General features: G+C 54.5%; 9 protein-coding genes across 9 annotated transcripts; 5 read left to right on the top strand and 4 right to left on the bottom strand.

The window, feature by feature from the left end:
- Positions 1-1141: 1141 nt before the first annotated feature.
- On the bottom strand, positions 1142-2248 carry J7T54_007206 (SET domain-containing protein; the record flags this gene model as incomplete). The annotated part of the gene is made up of 1 exon (XM_051510477.1): positions 1142-2248. One exon carries the CDS (start codon positions 2246-2248, stop codon positions 1142-1144), a length of 1107 nt encoding a protein of 368 aa, XP_051358616.1.
- Positions 2249-3360: 1112 nt separating this feature from the next.
- On the top strand, positions 3361-4311 carry J7T54_007207 (uncharacterized protein; the record flags this gene model as incomplete). Its single annotated transcript, XM_051510478.1, has 2 exons — positions 3361-3696; positions 3781-4311. 2 exons carry the CDS (start codon positions 3361-3363, stop codon positions 4309-4311), a joined length of 867 nt encoding a protein of 288 aa, XP_051358617.1.
- A 211-nt stretch (positions 4312-4522) lies between these two features.
- Positions 4523-5404, bottom strand: J7T54_007208 (uncharacterized protein; the record flags this gene model as incomplete). Its single annotated transcript, XM_051510480.1, has 1 exon — positions 4523-5404. The coding sequence occupies one exon, from the start codon at positions 5402-5404 to the stop codon at positions 4523-4525; it is 882 nt and encodes a 293-aa protein (XP_051358618.1).
- A 256-nt stretch (positions 5405-5660) lies between these two features.
- Positions 5661-7171, top strand: J7T54_007209 (nucleoporin NUP49/NSP49; the record flags this gene model as incomplete). The annotated part of the gene is made up of 3 exons (XM_051510481.1): positions 5661-5728; positions 5792-6367; positions 6418-7171. 3 exons carry the CDS (start codon positions 5661-5663, stop codon positions 7169-7171), a joined length of 1398 nt encoding a protein of 465 aa, XP_051358619.1.
- A 155-nt stretch (positions 7172-7326) lies between these two features.
- J7T54_007210 (uncharacterized protein) lies at positions 7327-8159 on the bottom strand (the record flags this gene model as incomplete). The annotated part of the gene is made up of 2 exons (XM_051510482.1): positions 7327-7989; positions 8040-8159. 2 exons carry the CDS (start codon positions 8157-8159, stop codon positions 7327-7329), a joined length of 783 nt encoding a protein of 260 aa, XP_051358620.1.
- A 631-nt stretch (positions 8160-8790) lies between these two features.
- On the top strand, positions 8791-9920 carry J7T54_007211 (uncharacterized protein; the record flags this gene model as incomplete). The annotated part of the gene is made up of 2 exons (XM_051510483.1): positions 8791-8938; positions 8992-9920. 2 exons carry the CDS (start codon positions 8791-8793, stop codon positions 9918-9920), a joined length of 1077 nt encoding a protein of 358 aa, XP_051358621.1.
- Positions 9921-10072: 152 nt separating this feature from the next.
- On the bottom strand, positions 10073-15529 carry J7T54_007212 (Protein transport protein-like protein; the record flags this gene model as incomplete). Its single annotated transcript, XM_051510484.1, has 1 exon — positions 10073-15529. The coding sequence occupies one exon, from the start codon at positions 15527-15529 to the stop codon at positions 10073-10075; it is 5457 nt and encodes a 1818-aa protein (XP_051358622.1).
- Positions 15530-16360: 831 nt separating this feature from the next.
- Positions 16361-17810, top strand: J7T54_007213 (dihydrolipoamide acetyltransferase component; the record flags this gene model as incomplete). The annotated part of the gene is made up of 2 exons (XM_051510485.1): positions 16361-16678; positions 16740-17810. The coding sequence occupies 2 exons, from the start codon at positions 16361-16363 to the stop codon at positions 17808-17810; spliced, it is 1389 nt and encodes a 462-aa protein (XP_051358623.1).
- Positions 17811-18437: 627 nt separating this feature from the next.
- J7T54_007214 (Transcriptional activator protein acu-15) lies at positions 18438-20759 on the top strand (the record flags this gene model as incomplete). Its single annotated transcript, XM_051510486.1, has 1 exon — positions 18438-20759. The coding sequence occupies one exon, from the start codon at positions 18438-18440 to the stop codon at positions 20757-20759; it is 2322 nt and encodes a 773-aa protein (XP_051358624.1).
- Between the last annotated feature and the right edge of the window lie 992 nt (positions 20760-21751).

Raw genomic sequence — 21751 nt, forward strand, 5'->3', positions numbered from 1 at the left:
CAGATGGCTCAGATGGCTCAGATGGCTCAGATGGCTCAGATGGCTCAGATGGCTCAGATGGCTCAGATGGCTCAGATTAACACGCGCTGCTTGCTTACTCTCGCTATCTAGCGTTGATATCGTGATAGGGCCTTGAGACAGCGCATTCGACACGTCGGGAGTCGACTAAGTCACGTGGAGCCGAAGTGCTCGCGGTCGATGTTACCCGGGGGGTTGTCGAACGAAACCGATCACAACGCTGAAAGCCAATTAGCCTGACTGGTCAAAGATTTGGTATGTGCTGTTAATGATGATTCAAATCTTGACCTCTTTCACTTCAGCCAAGATGTAGATGAAAGGTTAGATGAACTTGATCCCATATGCCCTGGGAAGCAAAAGGTCCCGACAATTGCTTGAGTCATCAGACACAACACGGAGTCTTTTTGTTCAAACCTATCATACTTGTTTCCAGAGGACTGACTCATCGGTGACTCAGTCTGCGTCATCTCTATCTACTCGGGACTGAAGTTTTGAACATTGCCTCTCGTACGTCGGCTTTTGTCATATGGAACTGAGTTTTTGACGTCTGCGCTCGCCATGCCCAGCATGTCTGCCTTTACATGAGGATCACCTGTTTACTGGTTCATGTTATAATCACCGCGGTGTGCAGAGATCCATTCCAGTCTGCTAGCCCTGCATACACAAAGGGGGACATGATTTGTTTAGCATCACCAAGCTATCCTCAGATAGCATTTATATGTAGATGAAATTCAGTTCTGAAGTCTTTCTGCTCCTGTTCTTATCGAGCGGTGATCAAGATGCTGCATGGTTGCGAAAGAAATTTATCGGCATTTGTCGCCAGAGAAAATCCGTTTTGGATTCTACCAGCCCATCTATAAACTGAACAAACTCGATGAAGATGATCGGCGAAGTCTACGTGGATAGCAATTGATTCTCGGAGCTATAGCTTGTTTCAACGTGTTGCGACACCACGGCGGTGTGGGAACGACATTGCGGGAGTCTAGTGCACATGCGAGATGCAGCACCAATGTACACTTCATAATGGCAATTCATGGGCGCTTCCCCGTGTCTCTTGATACCCCAAGTTCAGATCATCGACAACCTTCTCCTTCTGCAAACTGAACCGGGGGCCACCTCCAGCTCAAGCATCGCTGTCATCCGCATCTGGAGCCAATTCCTCCTTCAAAAACAGCCTTTTGCAAGTTGCAATCCACTCCTCGTCGTCCATCTGCACCGTCACAGGCACAGCCCACTCTCCAGCTCTCCACAGCCACTCATCAAATTGGCTTCCCCCGAGGTTTTCAGGTATCTCGTGCGCCCAAGTCTCCCAATCCATGCTATGCGTCCCGAAGCCCTCCATGGTATCCGGATGCATCGCCAATCTCCTGACCCGTGAGGTCCTTTTGTGGTCGTACCCAAAGCACAGCTGCAGACTGGCCACGGCCAGCTTGGCGAACATGACGACCCGAGCCCGATCACCGTGCCGACCGCACGTGTTCATCGCCTCTTCAAACGGCTGATACAGGCGGCTCTGTCCCTTGTCTGCCTTGTACTCCTGCTTGACGGCGTATGCCAGATGTCGACAGGATTTCATGCAGGCGACAGGGTTGGTCTTGACGCGGTCGGAGTCTACAAGTGCGTCGTGTTTCCTGATTATCTCCTGCCTTGCGTCGCTCTGCTCGACAATTTCGTCAGGTGCCGAGCACAGCGCGCATGTGCACTCGAATCCATAGCGCGTCTTGAATATTTCTTGTCGCTCTGCGCGCGTTCCTCGCATGATATACGCCACCGTGAGTTCTTCGCCCATGTCGATTCTTCGCAGGGATCGAACGACCTGGCGTCCGACATCCTTGTCCCAGAAGTATCTTGCGTTGGGGATACAGTCGTGGTTGATCAGCGTCGTATGCCTGAAGACGGCGTGCATGCAGTCGTGAATCTGCAGGGCGTTGCTGCAAAACGTGCCAAGGAGCGGATTCAGCCCCGGGAAGAGATTCCGAAGTTGGAGGAAGTTTCTTTGGTCTCCTTTGTCAAGGTCACGCAGCTGCTGGCCCAGAAGCGCGTTGGCAGCCGGGGGGTTGAGTTTCGCGAAGTTGTCCTCGAGCTTGAGATAGGGCACTTCTGTGAAGATGGTTGTCCCGAACGCTATGGGATCCGTTGCAACGAGACCTCTTCCCTTTCCATGAAGGATAGCGACTTTGAAAATTGATTCGTGCTCAGCCTCGCTGCCGTGAGCGGACATGGAGCCCATGATGAAAAGGTTGGACTTGTCTGCAACTGAGTGTGGTAGCAGATGTGAAGGGTGAGCGAAGGTTGACTGACATTCTCGAACAAAATGCTCGAACTTTCTCGACGACCGTGCTGCAGACAATGAATGCTGGTACCCGACTTGTTTGCTCGGATAGATGAGATGGTCGGACCCGACCCAAAGTCCTTCACGCTTCCTTTGAGCCACGAGTGCCCGCAAGACACTTAATTAACACGTTGTTCAGCCATGAAAGCAGTTTTGAGGACGGCTTTGATTCTCAGTCAGCCGTCAAGTGCTCGACAAGTGTGGAAATCTGGTGAGTCGCATCGGGCGGCACTTTGTAGAACTCACCTATTCCTCACCTTTGAGCCTGAATTTCATGTCTGCGATTAAGCCATTCAAAAGATACACCTAGATTTTGACAGCCCCCGACACGTAAGATGATTAACTGAGGACATCGTAAATGCCACAAGTATTTCGAGGAACCCAATTCCATGATGGACACCGTTTCCAGGTGGAGGTGATCGTACGCTCCGCAATACTAGAGACGTGAGCTACAGCAAGTCGTGAGAAGTTGCCTTAAGTCTGCTTCCCCATGAAGAGCTCGCTATCAGGCACGGTACATGTCTGGGAAGACGTGACGACGGTCCAAGCTCGGCTAGGCGGCTTATCTGCCCAGCGTGAGCTAGTTAACGTGAATCACGCACCCAAAACCTGATCAATCAATCAATGACCAATTTGCCACCTCACAAACATTTTTCAAGGCCTGATCAAATAAATCAGTCAAGTCTTAGTCTTCGCTGAAGTATTCACTTCTGGAGATAACCCCTTATTGCGAAGCCGGAAAAGACACCGAAGTGGGGAACCTCTCCATAGCAACCACCCGGCCTTCTTCCCGAGGACCTCTCAAGCTCTCCCGAAACCTTCCAATTTGATAAGGGCTGTGTCCGGAAAATTTGAGACTCGTCATGAAAAGTTCGTGAAGGCATGAGGATCTCCGCACACCAAATATTTCCCATGCCCCTCACGAGGTGATCACATTTAAACGTGCAATATCATACTTGAGCCCCTTTTTGGCCCATACCCACAACAGTAGGAACTGAACATCAACCACCATGCCACACATTCTCATCACTGGCGCAGGAGGTTTTCTGGGACAAGACTTGGCCGTTGCCCTCCAGAAGGCCGATCCGTCTCTTGATCTCACACTCACTGACATCCACGAGCCATCAAGCTCGTCATCTTCATCAACCGTCACACCACTCGCACTCAATCTCACAGATGCGTCTGCTCTGGCTTGGCTGTTGAAACCAAGCTATGATGCAGTATACCTGCTGCACGGGTTGATGTCTGGGGGTGCTGAAGCCAACCTTGAGCTGGGCTGGACAGTTAGCTTTGACTCGCATCGCATCATCCTCGACACCCTGCGAAAGTCACATCCAGGCACGAAAGTCATCTTCCCCTCCTCTCTGGCCGTATACGTTCCTCAAAAGTAGACCACATTTGTCAGCGAAACGACAGTGCCGCAGCCACAGAGCTCTTACGGTGCACAAAAGCTCATGATTGAGACATATCTCAACGACTTCTCACGATGTGGTCTGCTGGATGGCAGGATCATCAGATTGCCCACCATTAATGTACGTTTCGGTGCGCCTGGTGCCGCAGCATCCTCCTTCTGCAGCGCAATCATCCGAGAGCCCATCGCTGAGGTACCTACGACCCTGCCGGTGCCGAAATCTCTGGCCCTGTGGGTGTGTTCCCCGACGAACGTCATTGAGAACCTTATTCGCATCAAGGACGTGCCTAGTAGCAAGTTTGGCATATGGCGAACGGTCAATCTGCCCGGCATCACCGTTATCGTGCAGGAGCTGCTGGATGCATTGCGCGACATTCGAGGGGAGGACGCGTTGAAGCTGATTAAGGATGGATATGACGCTAAGATTGAGGGTATCGTCGGAAGCTGGCCGGCTCGGTTCGAGATGAGCAGGGCTGATGGTCTTGGTATGAAGGCGGACGGTGGTCCGATCGAGAACATCAAGACTTTTGTGGCGCGGTACGGTCAATAGACCCATGAAAGAGGGTTCCCGTCTCAACGATGAGAGACAGTGCCTTATGGAGCAGCCTTGAGTCGCAATTGAATCCAGCCATTGTGTACCCATGCGCAGATGATGGCGGGCGCATGTTAGATGACAAGCCAACGTGGATGGGTATATGCATTCAACCACCAACGCCATTCTTTCCCGTGCGACACAAGTCCCGTCTTGCAACATCATATCACTACCACCGCCCTCTCCTTCCCCTAAACCCGCCACCACCTCTCCCTCCGCCGCCGCCCCCGCCCCCGCCCATATTCTGGTCGTAGCCTCCAAATCCACCTTGGCCGAAGTTGCCTTGGAAGCCCTGCTGCGGCTGCTGGCCACCAAACATCACACTGGGATCCATCTGGCTCGGGTCCATGCCCTGCGCGGCCATCATCTGCTGCATGGCTGCCATGTCCGGCATGCCGTCCATACCAGGCATCCCCCCGCCTCCCATCATCATGTCCATCATCTTGTTCCCGCCGTCTTGGCCGTACTCGGCCCGTAGCGATTCCTGCTTCGCCGCATACAGCGCCCATGTGAACTCGTCGAATCCGTAGTTAAAGTAGTCTGATATATCCGTGCCCGGTCGGCGCCAAGGTTTGTCGTTGTCGGGCAGATCGGTGTCAATGGTGACTTGCGTGATTGGCTTGCCTTCGCCTGAGGGTAGAGGGTAGATGGGATCGGCATTGATGTCCACAGTAGACTTGGATGCTGCTGCGGAAGACTGGTCTGCGCTTGGCGCAGACGTCTTTTTCTCTTCTTTTGGTTTCGATGCCTCGCCTGTGGTTGTCGATCGCTGGGGGATGTTTCGTATGTCAGAATATTTGGCAGCTGGAGTCGCTGCTGCGGCAGGTGTCGAGCCGTCTTTACGGTCCGTGATGATATCAACGTCAGAATCGTCAGAGTCGGAGTCCTCGTCCATGGCAGCACCCTCGTCCTCCTCCTCGCCTTCCTCAAGGTCGTTGTTCGCGAGTTTCTTCTCCGTGGCTGTCTTCTCCGCGGTCGTCGTTGTGGTCTTGGGCTCTTCGGGCGCATAGAAGTCGTCCTCGTCCTCGATATCCATGTTTTCGGAACTCATTGTAGTGAGGTGGGTTTGAATTACCCTTGGCAATCTGAAGATTGGAAGCTTGCTAGTTGATGTCCTCTCCAAGCTGAAGGAACATTTCCGCGACAGCCCATACGCGACTTGACCGAGCCGCCACGATTACTCAGCCACTTTTCAGCCTAGCCTCACCCTCTCCACACCGAAGCTTCACGCAATTAGCTCCACCAACATCACCAAGCGGTTTTCGGAAAGGAACAATCCGCCACGCCGAGACACGCTCGACCGGAAAATGTCGTTGGCGCGTTCTGCCAGCGGGCCTGCCGGTCTGAGTATCAACACAGGTGCTGCCAATTCACTGTACGCCCATTGCCACACTTTGTTCCAGTCTTGGACGCAAACAAACTAATTCTCTTTGCAAAGAAGCGCGACGCAACCTGCACCTTCGGGTGGTCTGTTCGGTGCACCTGCATCAGCCACAACATCGACCGCACCGACGACCAACAACCCAACAGCTGGCGGGATGAGTCTCTTTGGCGCAAAGCCCGCGACGGGCCAGACGGGGAGCAGTCTTTTCGGCGGAGGTGCTGCGACCAATACCAATGCCCAGAGCAGTAGCGGAGCTGGAGGGTTGTTTGGGGGAGGATCAGCAACTACGCAAAGCAACACAGGCGGTGGTGGTGGACTCTTTGGAGGAGGCAGCGCGACGAACACACAGAGCAGCACAGGCGGCGGAGGTCTCTTCGGCGGCGGTGCGTCGACAGCCAATACAGCCAATGCGGCGCAGAGCACTGGCGGAGGGCTCTTTGGCAGCAAACCCGCGCAAAGCAATCCCACAACCGCGACGCAGGGCTCCTCGCTATTCGGGGGAGGCCAGAACACAGCACAGCAGAGCTCCACGAGTGGAGGCCTCTTTGGTGGTGCGAGCAATCAGGGCAACACTACTGGGCAAAGCACGACCAGCGCCTTTGGCCAGACACAGGCGAAGCCATCGCTTTTGTATGTGTTTTCGAACGAACCCTTGAGGGCCAGGGACTAACAGCATGCAGTGGCGCGTCTCAAACACAACCACAATCACAGCAGCAGCAGCAACCGCAACAGCAGCAACAACAAAGCGCCACCCAGATCAACTACGCGGACATACGTCCTCGTACCCGCTTCGACGACCTGCGCCAGCCCATCCAAGATGAAATCACACTCATCGAAAAGGGGATCACCCGCGTTATCAAAATGAAGGACCAGATCTCCCAATTTATGCCCCAGCACGGTGTGGATGTGGAGCAACTCGCGCGCGACGTTGCGTTTGTCGAGCAAAAATACCGAACCGTCCAAAACGCACTACAAGGCGACGTGGTCAACGTGAAGGGGCTACAAGACAGGAGTAAAAGGAACATTAGCGACGGACAGCTGAACTTCCGTGCTGTGGACAACCTCAAGCTGCCGATGCACTACCACCAAACAGGCCTTTTCAAAGCCGATGGATCGAAAGAGCCCTCGGGCGATGCGCAGGATCTGATATCATACTTCAACCGCATTGCCGACGACGTGGAGCGACAGCACCGCAAGTTGGAGGAGTATCGCGTGGCCATTGAGCGCGACATGCCAGGCGTGGAAAACGGATTGTACGAGCAGGTCCGCGCGATACGCGACAGGCACGAGGAGGAGGGGAGTGGCGTTGCCGAGCAGCTTGGGCAAGTTCTGAGCGCGCTACGCGAGATGGGCACGGCAATTATCAATGAGGCGGGCAAGATTGCAGACACAAGGGAGAGGCTCTCGAGACTGCAGGCGGGCACATACCTCTGAAATAGGGGACAGGTTGGTCATGGATTGGAATCTACAGCCAAGTACCATAGAGTGTAACACCCCTTAGGCACCGGTTTCTCTGGGGGGCAGCTGTTTTACGTCCACAGCAGCATGCCATGTATTGGGTATCATTATTTATCTTTGAGCCCGAGCGACTAAAACGTGCCCTCTCCATCGCCATCGTCGCCATAGTCCTCTCCCATTTCATCGCCATTGTCGAAGTAGTTCTCCGCATCATAATCGCCCGCATCCTCGTCATCGTACGCCTCATCCTCTTCCTCCTCCTCCAACCCAGCTTCGTCTTCTTCTCCTTCCCCGGGGACACCTTCGCCTTCTTCCCCGCCGATCGCATCCAACTTCTCGAGCAAATTCCCGCCACCGGTGCCCTCTTCCTCCTCCTCGTGGCCCGTTAACATCTCAAACGCCTCGTCGGCCGTCGGCAATGCCGAAATGTGCGAGATCTCCAGCTTCCGCTTCTTAGACGTGTGGGCATCCGACGCGACCGTGTCCAGCAATTCCTGCGGCCAGAGTTCTCTACACACTGGTCGCCTAGACCAGTCTGGCAGTGCGCGCTCCTGGCGGACGAATCGTTGCCCATACGTGGGCATGCTCGTGAAGGGGTCGACGGAGGCCTTGTTCTTCACGTCGTACTGCGCGTTGGCCTGCGCTGTGCCGTAGCTTTTCGTGGGGTTCATGCTTTGTGTGCGTTTCGCCGTGTACAGTGGACTGGCGTGCAATTGATGTCGTAATAAGAGGAAGTGCTTGACCGACGCCGACTCGGATTCGGTCAATTTGCGAGGTACTGGGATTTGGTAGGGCTGTCGTCTACGTTAGCAATGTCGGCGCGAGCTTGGGGGGTTGGACGTACAGGAAAGAGCTCGGAGGGCTTGGAGTCAGGTTCCTCGCCCGTGTCCCATGATAATTGAGGTCGACCACCTCGCGCGCCGCCTCGACCTCCTCTGCCACCACCGCGACCGCCGCGCGACATCTTGATGAATTGGGTGGAGAGGAAGTGAAGAGAGGGAATGAAGAGGGAAGGATGACTGACAGATCCGGTGGACGTTGGCGGACGTGGGGTTGGCATTTTTTGAGCGGCGTGCGGAATTGGACCGCGTCGAAGGTTTGGGCTACCCGGCGCCATTCAAGGCTTTGCCAGCCCTGACTTTGCACAGCTTGGATACTTCGAGAGAGTGTGCTGATATAGGACAGTAATAATTGGTATTAGGTATACTGAATCTCATCGTCATATTCCTTGCACTGGAAAATGTTCTGTGTTTTGATTGCCAGATACTCCTCGTAGTGAACAAGACTTGGTCCATGTTCTCAATATGAAAAGCATCACCATCATGAGGTCCATGCAGTTTCAATGCATATCGCTTGAGTTATCGGCTCACTTGAAAAAATTTTCTACCCAAAATGGCAAGTTCCATTTCAGAGTCTGGTCGAGTTGTTCGACCGTCTTGTCGGCCTACACGCGACGCCTCTGCCATAGCTGGTAGCCGTAGGGTAGCTCATCTTGCTGTACATAAGTTAGTAAGTTACGACGTACAGCGACAACACTGACCTTGCCACACCCGAATCCTTTCTCGTCATTATCAACATAGAGGACCACAGACATCATGGAGAACCGTATTATCCCTCAGCAGCAGGACCTCGCTCCTATAGCCGGTCTCGACGCCCTGTCAGCCCATCTTCAAGCCCTTTTGAGCGATCAATCTCTCGCGCCTGACTCAAAGCTCTGTAACGATGTGGAATTCCAACTCACCGGTACGTCAAGCTCTTGATACATATGTTGAAATCCCCTTACTGACGAACGCCAGACGCCAACACGCCCCCTCTGTTACCCAGACTACTGCCCATTCTCCAGTCTCTCCTCGAAGTCGAGCGGCCCTCAGACCCCACGCCCCTCCTCACGCTCACCACCAAGCTGCTCGCCCCCTTGCCTTTTCGCCAGGTGGTTCCCGCCATGATGAGTGTCGAAGATGTCCTCCGGTGCATGGCGTCACCACTCGAGAGCGCAAAGATGTTCGGTCTCGAGGTCATTCACAAGGCAGCCTCTTCACCCGAGGACGCGGACACCTTGGCGTCCTTGGACAACGGGACGCTTGTAAGCCATTTACTACACGTCTGGATGCAGCCAAGCGAGTTGCCGGACGTCCCTGGAAAAGCGAGTCGCGTGCTACTGGACCTTCTCACTACAGACTGCAGTGTGTCCGTTACTTCTCCCATGGTGAACGGCACCAACGGACACCCACCGGTTGGTAGCGGGCGACTGTGGCATTTGTTCCTCACCCACGAGTCTTCAGCGTCGATCGTGGTCGAGTACTGCACACCCTCTGAGGATCGGGACGGGCGACAGACATCGCTCTTGCAAGGCCGGCTGTTGCGGCTGTTGCCGCACCTCGCGTCGCTCAACCTTCCCATGCTGACGTCCCACCCGCACCCAAGGTTACCAGAGCCGTTGCTACCGTGGGCAGCGTATCACATGGTGGATAAGCAGGATGTTCTGATGGTTATGATGCTAGCGGACTTCTGGCAGCATCTGGTCCTTGAGATGCGCACGCACCGCAGTGAGGCGAATGATGCGATCATGAAGGAGCTGATCCAGCGGGCCTGCGCAGAGGAAGATGGCAATGTGGGCGCCTATGTCAGTGATGGACTCAGAGGGTGGGAGGCGTGGAGCGAAAGGCCTGTCGAGGAAGACGACATCAGGGACTTGGGGCGATACGTACAATACCTCCTAAGCTAGATATCTAAGTAACAGTGTAGACGTCAAAGGCATTTTAGGTACAGGCAACACGGTAGACTCCCGTCTGCCATAGATCGACATTCTCACCCCTGAACGCAGCCGCCAAAACTAACACATGATATATACGAACTCTTAATACAGGTTTCCTCCGTCTACTGCTGACTCGTCACACTCGTTACACTGGCCCTTCTAGCAGAAGCAGGCAGGCCGACCTCCTCGATTCTGCGAAGTACCCTTTTCATCGCCATGCTCAGTTCTCTCGAGTCTCCACCAATGAGGTCCACGCACATGGAATGGAACTCGACGCTGTTTCGGATGAAGGCGTCCTCCGGGAATTCAGCGTATCCCTTGAGCACGTCGACAACCACCGGCCGCCAGGCGGCAATGTTCCGCTGCTGTGATTCCTCCTCGAGGGCAATGTAGCCTGTGACAATGTCACGGCACAATGGCACGAGTGCTGCCTCAACATCCGGACGCGACTTAAGACGCTCCGGGTCGTTGTCAGCAAACATGCGGAACAAGATAGAGACATAGGTCGCCGCAGAACCAGACTCCTGTTTCAGAAGATTGGGAGGCTGCTTCATAAAGCCCTCTCTCCAAAGGCGGGCGCGAAGCTCCTTGTCCTCATTGAACTTGCGAGCGAACTGGAAGGAGCGCTTGAGAAGAGCCATCAACCGGAGGAGCTCGGTGGACGGAATGTGGGTGTAGACAGTGTCGTTGCTGAAAAGCTCATTGACTGTTTCGATCATCAGCAGCTGCAGCACACAGCGCGAAATGATGCGGTTGAAGAAGCGACGGCGCGCAGCAGTCACGACGACAGGTTGCTGCTGGAGGTTTGAAGATGGCTTGAACTCTTCGAGAGGAGTGTCAGGCGCACCAGGCGCTCGAACATCTCCGTCGGCTGTCTTGGAGGGCCCGCCGTCATGTACTGAATCTGCATCCGCAATGGCCTCTTCCGTTCCATTTATCTTCAGAGACTCAACTGGCGCTGTGTCCGTCGTGGACGGGAGGCCGTTGGAGGCAAAGTCGAGGTCGTCATTGGCAGTTGCTGCAGCCGTAGCGGTGATGTTAGCCGCTGTAAACAGCTGGTGGGCCGTTGTCCTTTCAAACAGCTCACAGAATGCACCAACAATCTTGGTCCAGTGCTGCTCTGTGAATCGCGTGACGTTCTTCAGGATCAGTTGCTGTAGGCAGTTGCTGCCAATGCGTGAGATGGTATCGTTCTCCTGACATATACAGAGCGCTAAAAGTTCAAGGAAGCGATCAAGCATGTACTCAAGGGCATCGAAATAGTGCGTGAACAGCGTGATCATGTTGCGCAGTGCCTGGATCATAGTTGTCGACAGCCACACGGAGAGCTCCTCGTGCGTCAATGCATTCGACATCTCCGGACGCGACCGCAACACAATGAAGATAGGGTATAGTTGCTGGCGCCAAAGAATGTCCCAGAACTCGGGCGGAAAGTCTCCGCCGTACTTAATGAGCGTGTCGAAGAAGTACTCCAAGGCTTTGGATCGCACTTCAAGCTCCTCGCCGGTCATGAGCACATCGTGGAAGGCGAATAGCACTGGGAACCAAAATCCCTCTTCCACAGAGGTGTTGTTTTGCGTTCTCTTCATGGCGTCGGGCGACTTGTTGTGCGACTTCTCATCAGCAACCGCTGGGTTGTGCTTTTGGGAAAGAGGGCACTCTGGCGTCTTGAGCATCGTGGGGATGATCGACTTTAATAACTCCAGGGCGGCCAAACCCTTCTTCTGAAACTTGAGATTCTTGGAGAACTCCGTCAAGCAGACAATGAGATCGGTGAAAGCGCCTTGTGAGATAACGACACCGAACTTTGTCTTGTACACCTGGTTGACGTTTTCAAAGGCCAAGTTGACAATGCTCTCGTGCGACTCACGGGCGGCAACGGTAAAAACGCCAAACATTGTCCGCCATCCAGAGCGAATGTTATCGCCTCGTGCATGAATCATCTGGATCAGGCACTGGAGCACCATGTCCTTCACTGTCGGCTCGCTAGAATCGGCAAGCACATGCTCAAACGGTTTCAAGAAGTCCTTTTGAAACTTGAAACCAGCCAGCTCGTCAATCTCCATGAATCGCATCGACAGCTGTCGTAACGAGTCAAGAGCAAAGAACACGATATTGAGGTTGTTGTGACAGCCGACGCGATTGAAGTGCTCGCCCAGCACTTCCCAGATGTTACTCCACTCGAACCTGATACGGTTCATGTTGTAGTAGGAAATCTCGACGATCTTCTGTAGACTGTATGTGCGAGGGGAATCGTTCGATCCGGACACCTTGATCTCATCCCAGCTGACCTCTGTCAGTGCACGGGCAAAGTACACCATAGCATCTCCCGACAGGTGCGCCGTGTTGGTGAAAATGCGGTCCACGCTGCGAATGACATCCTCCGAGCGGCTTTCGAGGGCGATCTCGTGAGAGAAGCCACGCGATGCTGTATTTGAACGTTGCCGCGGTCGCTTTGACTGAGTTGAGGATCGTGAATCCTGTGTTTCTGAACGTTGAGGAGGCATGAAACGGGCTTTGGATACATCAGGAATAGCACTCTCATCCACGCCGCCAGATATCAGCTGGAGACGATCCAGCTGACTGATGCACATGAGCACGTCTTTCCAGGATTCCCGGAGAACGTTGCCTTCGGTCTGTCCCAGGTCCAAGATGACTTTGAGTGCCTCGATATTCTTGGCCAGCATCTCTTGGGGGTTATTTAGATTGGTGGCATTCTTCAGAGCCGACATGAAAGCCTCCCGAGGCGTTGCGAGGTCAAAGAGGCATGCAATCTTGGTTGCAAGCTTCATGCCTTCAAGGCAGAGCTTGTTGACCTCGATGTTATGGGCGCGTTGGATCTGACTGGAAAGCGCTGAGAATATGGACATCCATGACACGTCAAACATGGGACCGACGTGCTTGAACGACGTCGCAGGAATGAACTTGGGCGCGCCTTTGGTGCTGCGGCGCTGCGTCTTGAACAGTGTCTTGAACAGGGCCTCGGATCGAATCGAGATCTCCTCCGACTGCTGCACGTATGCTTCCCTCTGAAGATCGCGACCGACATTGGAGAATGCCTGCCCCAGACCGGCAGCAATGCCAGTTGGCTGGGCTGGCACGTTTCCTGCAGCCGCCGCGGCCTGACGTTCACTGGTGAGAACGATTTCGTTGCTTGCAATCTCATCGTAAATACCCAGGAGGTATTCTTCTGGCAAATCTGCGTTGTCGTTGATACCGCGGTTGTTCCTGATGAACTCCTCTTTACTCATGCGCTTGGCAATTTTGCTGCTGTGAAGATCGGTGTTGAGCATGATGACCGAATAGGCCAACACGTAGGCTGTGTCCGCATTGGCAAAAGCCTTGGGGTTGCCGAGGACGTAGCGCTCGGCGAATTTGAGCATGAAGCGGTCGATCTTCTGGCCCTCACCGGGGAGACGGAATGACTGCAAGAATTGACGCAAAGCTGCCACGAACCTCGTCTTCTCAAACGCCATCTGGTCGACAAAAGCGTGCATAATGTCAATATTCCTTTGATCACCTTCGCCTAGGAACTCGCCGATCTGTGCCTTGTCAAGCTTGTCCTCAGTCAACAAGAACTTGGCAATGTCTTCGGGGGTGTCTTTCGGGATGAAGCCGTCGCGCAATAGCAACTTGAGACCCTTCTTGGGCTTGAAGTTGAATTGACGGACTGCATTCGTCAATGCTGTCTTGCGCGCCTTCTCCTTTTCGAGCTGATCAGGGTCATCTTCGAGGACTGGCGTTGAGGCTAACGGCGTAGACACATTATCCAGCATACTCGGGTCTTGCGATGGTCGTAGTTCATCCATGGAAGGATTCTGTGTGCCTTCGTCAGGGTTACTTCGCAGCGGCGCGCTGTCTGTGCGCACAGCAGCAGACCAATTCACAAGCGATCGTAGGGCCTCGACCAAAGCCTCCAATGACAGCCTCTTGATGGCATACTCCTTCGGGTAATCGGGTTCCGCTTCTGGCTGGGTGATGATGCGCGCAACTGTTAATGAGGGCGGTAGTATGGGCTTCAGCTGCCATTCGCTGGCTGCAGCCGTCTTCAAACGAAGTTCCTCATACGCCTGCTCGTGGACGCTGGTGATCGCGACTGGTGTTGTCGCAAACTTCGAGAGGTCCTCGATCACTTTTTGATAGATGTTGTCAACCGACTGATCGCAGTCGTAGTTGAGATATGTCTCCACGAGCGCGCGAGGATCAGCGCAAAGGCGATTGAGCATAGTGACAAAGTACAGCTTCTGCGAAATAGGCCCGTTCTTTCGCGAGAGTAGGGCAAGGTAGATTTCGTTGAGGATGACCTCGATCTCCTTTTTGAAGGATGGCCGCATATACTTCAACATGAGCCAGAAGATCTCGCAGCAGACCTCGAAGACTCGATCTACCGAGCTCGCGCCGTTGCGGGTAATGCTCAAACACAGATAAAACTTGATGGCTTGGAGAAAAGTCGTAGACTCGTTGCTTTTGGAGTTTCTGATGGTACAAAGTGGCGAAGTGAAGACGGCAATGTTGTTGTTGAGTAGTGTGTGGATGAGATGTAGAGAGATGAGCTTGGAGCGCATCGGTTGCCCGCGGACATCGTACAGCTGGTCGGGCGGCAAGACCTTGGTCGACAGGTTGCAGAATGAACGGAAGACCAGATACGCATCGCGAATGTAGACTTCGTCCTCATCGTCGAGCGCATCGTTGTCTTCCTGCTGAGCGTTGCTCTGCACCGACATGTTGGACACGGAAGCGTTGTCATCTTGGGCTCGGGTGTTTTTTAACCTCGTTACTGTTGTTGGTCCTTCGCCCATTGCCGAGTCATCGAAGCTCTTGCGGTGCTCCAGGTCCTTGAGGGTGAGCTTGCCTCCATTGGCCGCCTGCTCGGACAGCTCTGTCGCGGGGGTATCTGCACCTTGTCCCTGTTCTTGATCCGCCTCTTCCACGACATGTTCTGCCTGCTCCACCTCGTCGACAGCCTCGTTGCTGCCATGGCTCAGGTTCAGTCGCGATTCCTTCATGTGTAGGCGAAGCTTGACGCGCTCAAAGACAGTCCCCACCATTTGCGTTAGCGTACCCTGGGCAACCTGCTGGTTACTGGTACTCCTTGACAGGAGGAACACATTGTAGACTTGGCGAACGGCCTTGAGCAGGCCAGCGCCGTGAACCACAATCTTATCGTTCAGCACAGCCGCTAGCAATGATTTGACGATTTGCAGCTGAATCTCGGGGGCCGTGGTTTCGCCTTCGAAACAATCGCAAATCGTGTCAATCGCCCGTTCGATTAATGGAGGCGCGTCTACGCCACCTTGTTCTCCATTGTCTCTGCTTCCGTTGTTGCTGGGGACGGAGAAGTAGGAATACGAAATGAGCTTGCCGATGCAATCGAGCGCGCTTGTCGTCAGCTGTGGATTGTGCGTTTTCGTGGCTAGCTGCAGAGGGGCGAAGACAATTTCGGGGTCGGGTAGCTGGTCCTGCTCTTTGATGGCCGTCAAGGCTGTGTTGGCCAGCTCACCAAGCTTCTTGTTCTTCTGCGCATCCTTGGACGAAGCGATAGCGTCCAAGGAGGACACGACAAACTTGAGTGAGCTCATGAGGGGGCCATGTAGAATCTGCGAGTCGGGTCCTCTCGAGGTTTCGGTCGCGTTGTTGGCAATGTTAGAGACCGGACAAAGAAGCAATAAGAATTTCGAGAACCCCGGCTGCCACGGGTTGGTAGACTGCAGTTAGTCTCGGATTACGATGGACTCGGGGACTGGAGGCGATGGTCGCACTTCAAGGGGTGCTGTGGCTGGTGCATTGACCTGCGATAGCGTGTCCTGATGAGCGACGCGCGAAGGCACGAGCCACATATGGCTTGAGCTTGGGGAGTCCATTCAGGGATGCCAAGGCTTCACAGAAGAAGAGCTGATTGGATGCCTTAGGCCCACTGGTTCGCGTGAAATGCACCGAACAGTATCCCGTAATGTTGAGAGGGCAAAGATTGTAGGCCATGACGAAATCAAATCAATTGATTGAAAAATGAGTAGGAGATTGAAGTGTCCTGTTTGTGTATAGCCAAAGATTGTCCATGTGCCGTGAATAAGGACTTGGGGCGCTTTGAGTGAATTCAGTGCAATGACAGTCATGCCAAAGAAGGCTTAGCCTCCGGGAGCTTTTCGAGCTTCCGGCGTCCTTCCTCAACGCATGGAAAAACTGCCCCAAAACATTTCCGTCGAAGTAGCGTGCGTCCAACACCACGAGCCTCTCCAACCTCTCCTCTCCTCTTCGACCGCACTCCATCAATTGCGCGCCGACTGCATCTTTCGGAAGCCATAGGATTTGCGCTTCGACCCTCCCGTGCGGCAGCCTCCTTCATCCCTTTTCTCTGCCTCCTTCCTCCCAAATCCCCCCCCCGAGCCATTTAATCTCTACAACCCGACAACATGCTCAGTGCCGCGCTCCGAAGGCGAGCTCTCGCTCCCACCCAGAATGTCCTCCGCAAGGGCTTCACGGCGCATGTAGTCCGCCACTACGCGTCGTTCCCAGAGCACCAAGTTATCAAGATGCCGGCGCTGTCGCCCACCATGCAGGCTGGCAACATCGGTGCCTGGCAGAAGAAGGCTGGCGACAGCATCGCGCCCGGCGATGTTCTCGTCGAGGTTGAGACGGACAAGGCGCAAATGGACTTTGAGTTCCAGGAGGAGGGTATCGTTGCCAAGATTCTCAAGGAGTCTGGCGAGAAGGATGTCGCTGTTGGCAGCGTGAGTGCTTTTGCTCTCTAGAGTTTTTCTTATCGTGTTGAACACGCGCTAACTGTCCCAGCCCATTGCTATCCTCGTCGAGGAGGGCACCGATATCGCCGCCTTTGAGAAGTTCACCATCGAGGACGCCGGTGGCAACGCCAAGGCCCCCGAGGCCAAGGAGGACAAGAGCGAGTCCAAGTCCGAGTCCCAGCCATCCACCCCCGAGCCTGCTACCGAGCCCGAGCAGTACGCGCCCTCAGAGGGCAAGCTGGAGACCGCTCTCGACCGTGAGCCCAACGTCGCTGCCCCGGCCAAGCGTCTGGCCCGCGAGAAGGGTGTGAACCTGGAGGGCATCAAGGGTACCGGCAAGGGTGGCAAGATCACCGAGGAGGACGTCAAGAAGGCCATCAGCAGCCCTGCCGCCGCCGCCGCGGCCGCGCCTGGCGCCACATACGAGGACGTCCCCGTGTCCGGCATGCGCAAGGCTATTGCCAGCCGCCTCCAGGAGTCTGTCCAGTCCAACCCCCACTTCTTCGTCACCAGCAGCATCTCGGTCGGTAAGCTGCTCAAGCTCCGCCAGGCCATGAACAGCTCAGCTGAGGGCGAGTACAAGCTTTCTGTGAACGACTTCCTCATCAAGGCCATGGGTGTCGCCTCCCTCAAGGTGCCCGCCGTCAACTCGAGCTGGCGCGGTGACTCGATCCGCCAGTTTAAGACCGTCGACGTCTCCGTGGCTGTGTCGACGCCCACGGGCCTGATCACCCCCATTGTGACCGGCGTCGAGTCGCGTGGCCTCAAGTCCATCTCGAACCAGGTCAAGGCACTCGCCAAGAAGGCGCGCGACAACAAGCTCAAGCCCGAGGAGTACCAGGGTGGAAGCATCTCCATCTCCAACATGGGTATGAACAATGCCGTTGACCAGTTCAGCGCCATCATCAACCCCCCCCAGGCCGCCATCCTTGCCATTGGCACCACCAAGAGGGTCGCCGTGCCTGTGGAGAACGAGGACGGCACCGACGGTGTCGAGTTCGAGGACCAGATCAGCGTGACTGCCAGTTTCGACCATAAGGTCGTGGACGGTGCTATCGGCGCCGAATGGATCCGCGAGTTCAAGAAGGCGCTCGAGAATCCCCTCGACTTGATGCTGTAGAGGATGCATAATTGAGGACGACAGACGAGGAGGGATTTGAATGCAGATGAAGATAAAGGGCGTCGGAGGATATTTATAGACCTGATCCAAGGCTTGACGCCCGTGTACAATGATCCTGCTAATGCTGATTTTGGGTCCGGAGGGTCGTTTAGCTTGTACATTGGTTATTTTTTCTACGGCCCCAGGCTTGATTTGATGAACTTGTCTTGTGAATTCGACATCGATTTAGCACGATATGATGGTACCACTGTTGGCTCCAGGCTGCAGTGAGCTGTTGCTGAGAGCCAGCCCTTACGTACAGCCCACTACATTCAAGTCTCGACAATGGTGCTCGCACCGCCGGTTACTTTTCTCATTACTGTTCACTCACCTCGGGCAGAAATCACTCCAAGGCTCACGACGGTGATATGCCTCCATCAGAAAAAAAATAAACAGAGCGTTGCGGCATTCCGGCGCTACGCTCGGGCTTTTGCTCTGCTCAACCAATCACAATGGCCAGCCTCGGGCTTTTGCTAAACAGCCCTGAGATGAGTTGAGTTCCTTTCTCTCGCGTTTGAAATAAATATTTATCTTTCCCATGCTTCCATTGACAACGTCACCAAGTGAGCGAGAGCCCGTGGACCCAATATGTCGGACGACGCTGCTGTGCTCCCAACAGTGCCACCCACGCACAAGAAGCGCCGTCGTCCGCCATTGGCCTGTGAGCAATGTAGGCGACGCAAGGTGCGCTGCGACAGGAAATCCCCTTGTAATCACTGCGTTAGGAGTCAGATCAAGGATTGCTCATATGCGCCTGCTCACACCCCGTCATCATGGAAAAAGAAGGCCGAGAATCAGTCCCAGTCGCAGCAGCTACAGAAGGAAATTGACAGGAAACCAGCGCCAATATTGCCTGCGCCATCAAAAGACACTGAGACCGCCAATTCAGCTGCCAGTGATCTGCTGAGCATCGCGGGTGGAAGCTCGACTGCGCCAAGCTCCAGCGACAGTTCAAGAGATGTGGACAGGCTGGTGGAGAGGATACAATACCTGGAGGAGAAGCTGGCCGGTTTCGGTCTCTCAAAGAGTCCTGAAGAGGCAGTGACGGGTGATCCAAGCTCGACTGGTACTTTGCTACAACAAGGAGGGACCATCAGCAAGACGCGGTACTTTGGCCGAAGTCACTGGATGAAAGGGGCGATGCTGCTGCCCCTGGAGATCAACACTTTGGGCAAACTTGACGCAAAGGAGTATCCATTCGGTTGCCTGTTGAATCGATGTAAAGCTCTCGGGAGGAAGATCAAGGAGCATCGTCTTAAACCTCTGTCGTCGTCGGCTCTGGGACGCGACATTCCGCACAAAGCCCTTGCGGATGAGCTGGTCGAGTCATATCTCCGTACCTTTGAAGGTGTTTTACGCGTCCTCCACGTTCCTTCCTTTAGATCGGAATATGAGCGCTTCTGGACCACCACCGTGCCTCAGCACACGGCTCACTTCACCATCCTTCTGCGGCTGGTCATGGCCCTTGGATCCGTCTTCCACGATGACACCTTCACCCTACGACCGAGGGCGACACAATGGATCTACGAAGCTCAACTATGGATCATGTTGCCCCCGGAAAAGGCCCGCATGAACATCCCAGGCCTCCAAATCATGTGCTTGCTGACCCTCGCTCGGTCCGCCGTTGCCATCGGGCACGACTTGGTCTGGGTCACGACAGGTGGGATGCTTCGAAAAGCCATGTACATGGGCCTCCATCGTGACCCGCGTCATCTAGCTGACATGACGACCTTCCGAGCAGAGATGAGGCGGAGATTGTGGGCGACCATCATAGAGCTGAACTTGCAGAGCGGCTTTGACGCGGGCGGTCCACCACTCATTTCAGCGGCAGAATATGACACTCTTCCTCCAGCAGATCTCGATGACGTTGAGTTGACAGACGAGTTGGATCGCGAGAGACGCGACAGGGTTGCCCAGAAACCGGTCGAGAGCACGCAAAAGGCGACAGACATGTCAGTCGCGTTGGAAGTCGCAAAGTCTGCGCCCCTTCGACTGTCGCTCCTTCAGCATGCGAATGACTTCCGATCAGTCGAGTCGTACGAGCAGACGCTCCGGCACAATTCAGCCCTCGTCAAGTTCTGTCGCGCTATGTCTCAGTCCATGCTGCGCTACAGCAAGGAGCCCGAGGCCAAAGTGACTCAGTTCCATGCGTCGTTCGCCGAGATCCTGGTCTATAGGTGCTTTCACGCCCTACATCAGCCCCTCATCACCAAATCACTCGAGGACCCGCGATACTACTTCTCTCGCAAGATGCACCTTGATGGGGCGCTCAAAATCACACATATCTGCGGTCTTTCCGGCCCTTTGCGCGATCAACCACCATCAACCGACTTTACACGGCTGGTCACCAACGGGTCAGGTATTTTTCGTAACGTTCCCCTGCAGAGCCTGACCGCGACAGCCGTGGAGTTGATTCACACGCATGGCAACGTGATGACAGGGCTGGGATACTTACCAGCCGTGCAAGACTACGATCTCAGGGCGACCCTTGCCGCGGGTGAGGCGTGGATGTTGAGGAGGGTACGGTCGGGCGAGACCAACATCAAAGGTCACGTCTACACGGCTTGCTGTCTGCGGCACGTGGACCTGTTAAATGAGGGCATTGCAGATGAGAAGGTCATCGAGGACGAGGTATCTGCCACCGCGGTCGTGGCCGCGAACGCATGCTACGCAGCGATGAAGGAGCTGGCTCTGAGTGAAGGTGTCGAGGTGGACGAAGACAGAGCCGAGAGCTCGGTGCCCCTGTTATCACCCGCCGACATGGAACTTCCCCAGGGTTCGCCAGGATTGGGCATCGGCGACAGAATGTACCAGGGTTTCCTGGGCGATCTGAGCTGGGACGAGATGGACGGTTTGCTTTGGGGCTCGCCCAAGCCCTGGGATTCTGGGCAGCCCCCATTGTTCGAGTGATCGAAACCAAAGCTGCCCAAGATATTGTCGTGTTGCCCCAAGTCAGAGGGCATAGTAAATCATGCATTACCGAAAGGATGACATCAAGATGAAGGCATTCGACACCATCTTACGGTTCTTGGACACAGTGGAGTTCTTGCTAAATCCTTCCGAGCGTCACAAAAGCTTCATGTTGTCGACATGGTATGTCTTGGAGCGTGGCTCATGCCGAAAGCCAGGTCCATCTCATTTTTTAGACATTTGTTACAGGCCCGCTACTGTGGCTAATTCTCAACTCAATTTACACAATGTCTCTGCTCACATCTTCACGCCCCTTCCCCTAGGACCATCCTGCGACCCTCCATCTCTGCCACCCCAAAGCCATAATCACCCTAAGAGGAACCAAGTCACTTCTTTGGGACACATACTCTTCGCTTTGCCAAGTCATGTGTCTCACATTCCAGACCATGCCGAGTGATTACCCAGGACAGACAATGTCTCGGATGCTATTGCCATGCCTTTCCTAGCGAGATTATATATGGCCGGCCAGGTTTTCCTCAACGAGAGTCTAGCTCCAATTATCATGCTCTCATACTCAAAAAACACTCACCACAATGAAGATTTACTACCTTTTGGCGCTTTGGCTGGCGGTCGCCTACGCAAGACTCGGTGCAAGCATCTCAGACAGCAAGAAGTTGGGCGAATGCACCTCCACCATGCTCAACCTGATGAGTCTCGGCTTTGGACCAACAAAAACTGTTTACACAAACACTACGACAACCACGTTCAGCTTGGAATGTGGTGACTGTACAGCAGTTGTGGAGAAGTATATACCACTGGGTGTCCCGCCTGTCGTCTTCTTCGACGCTACGACGACGGTGGATGAACCCGCCATCAAAACCGCGTACGCCTGTCGCACTCTTGATCCTCACAGCGAGTGAGCGCAGTAAAGATGGAAAAAAGCTTTCCTTGCACTGTACAGAATGCTGCAATATTGGGGACGAAGCTTCACT

Source organism: Emericellopsis cladophorae (assembly GCF_022114955.1).
Source record: "Emericellopsis cladophorae strain MUM 19.33 chromosome Unknown NODE_109_length_29841_cov_115_897863, whole genome shotgun sequence".
NCBI classification, from domain to species: Eukaryota; Fungi; Ascomycota; class Sordariomycetes; order Hypocreales; family Bionectriaceae; genus Emericellopsis; species Emericellopsis cladophorae.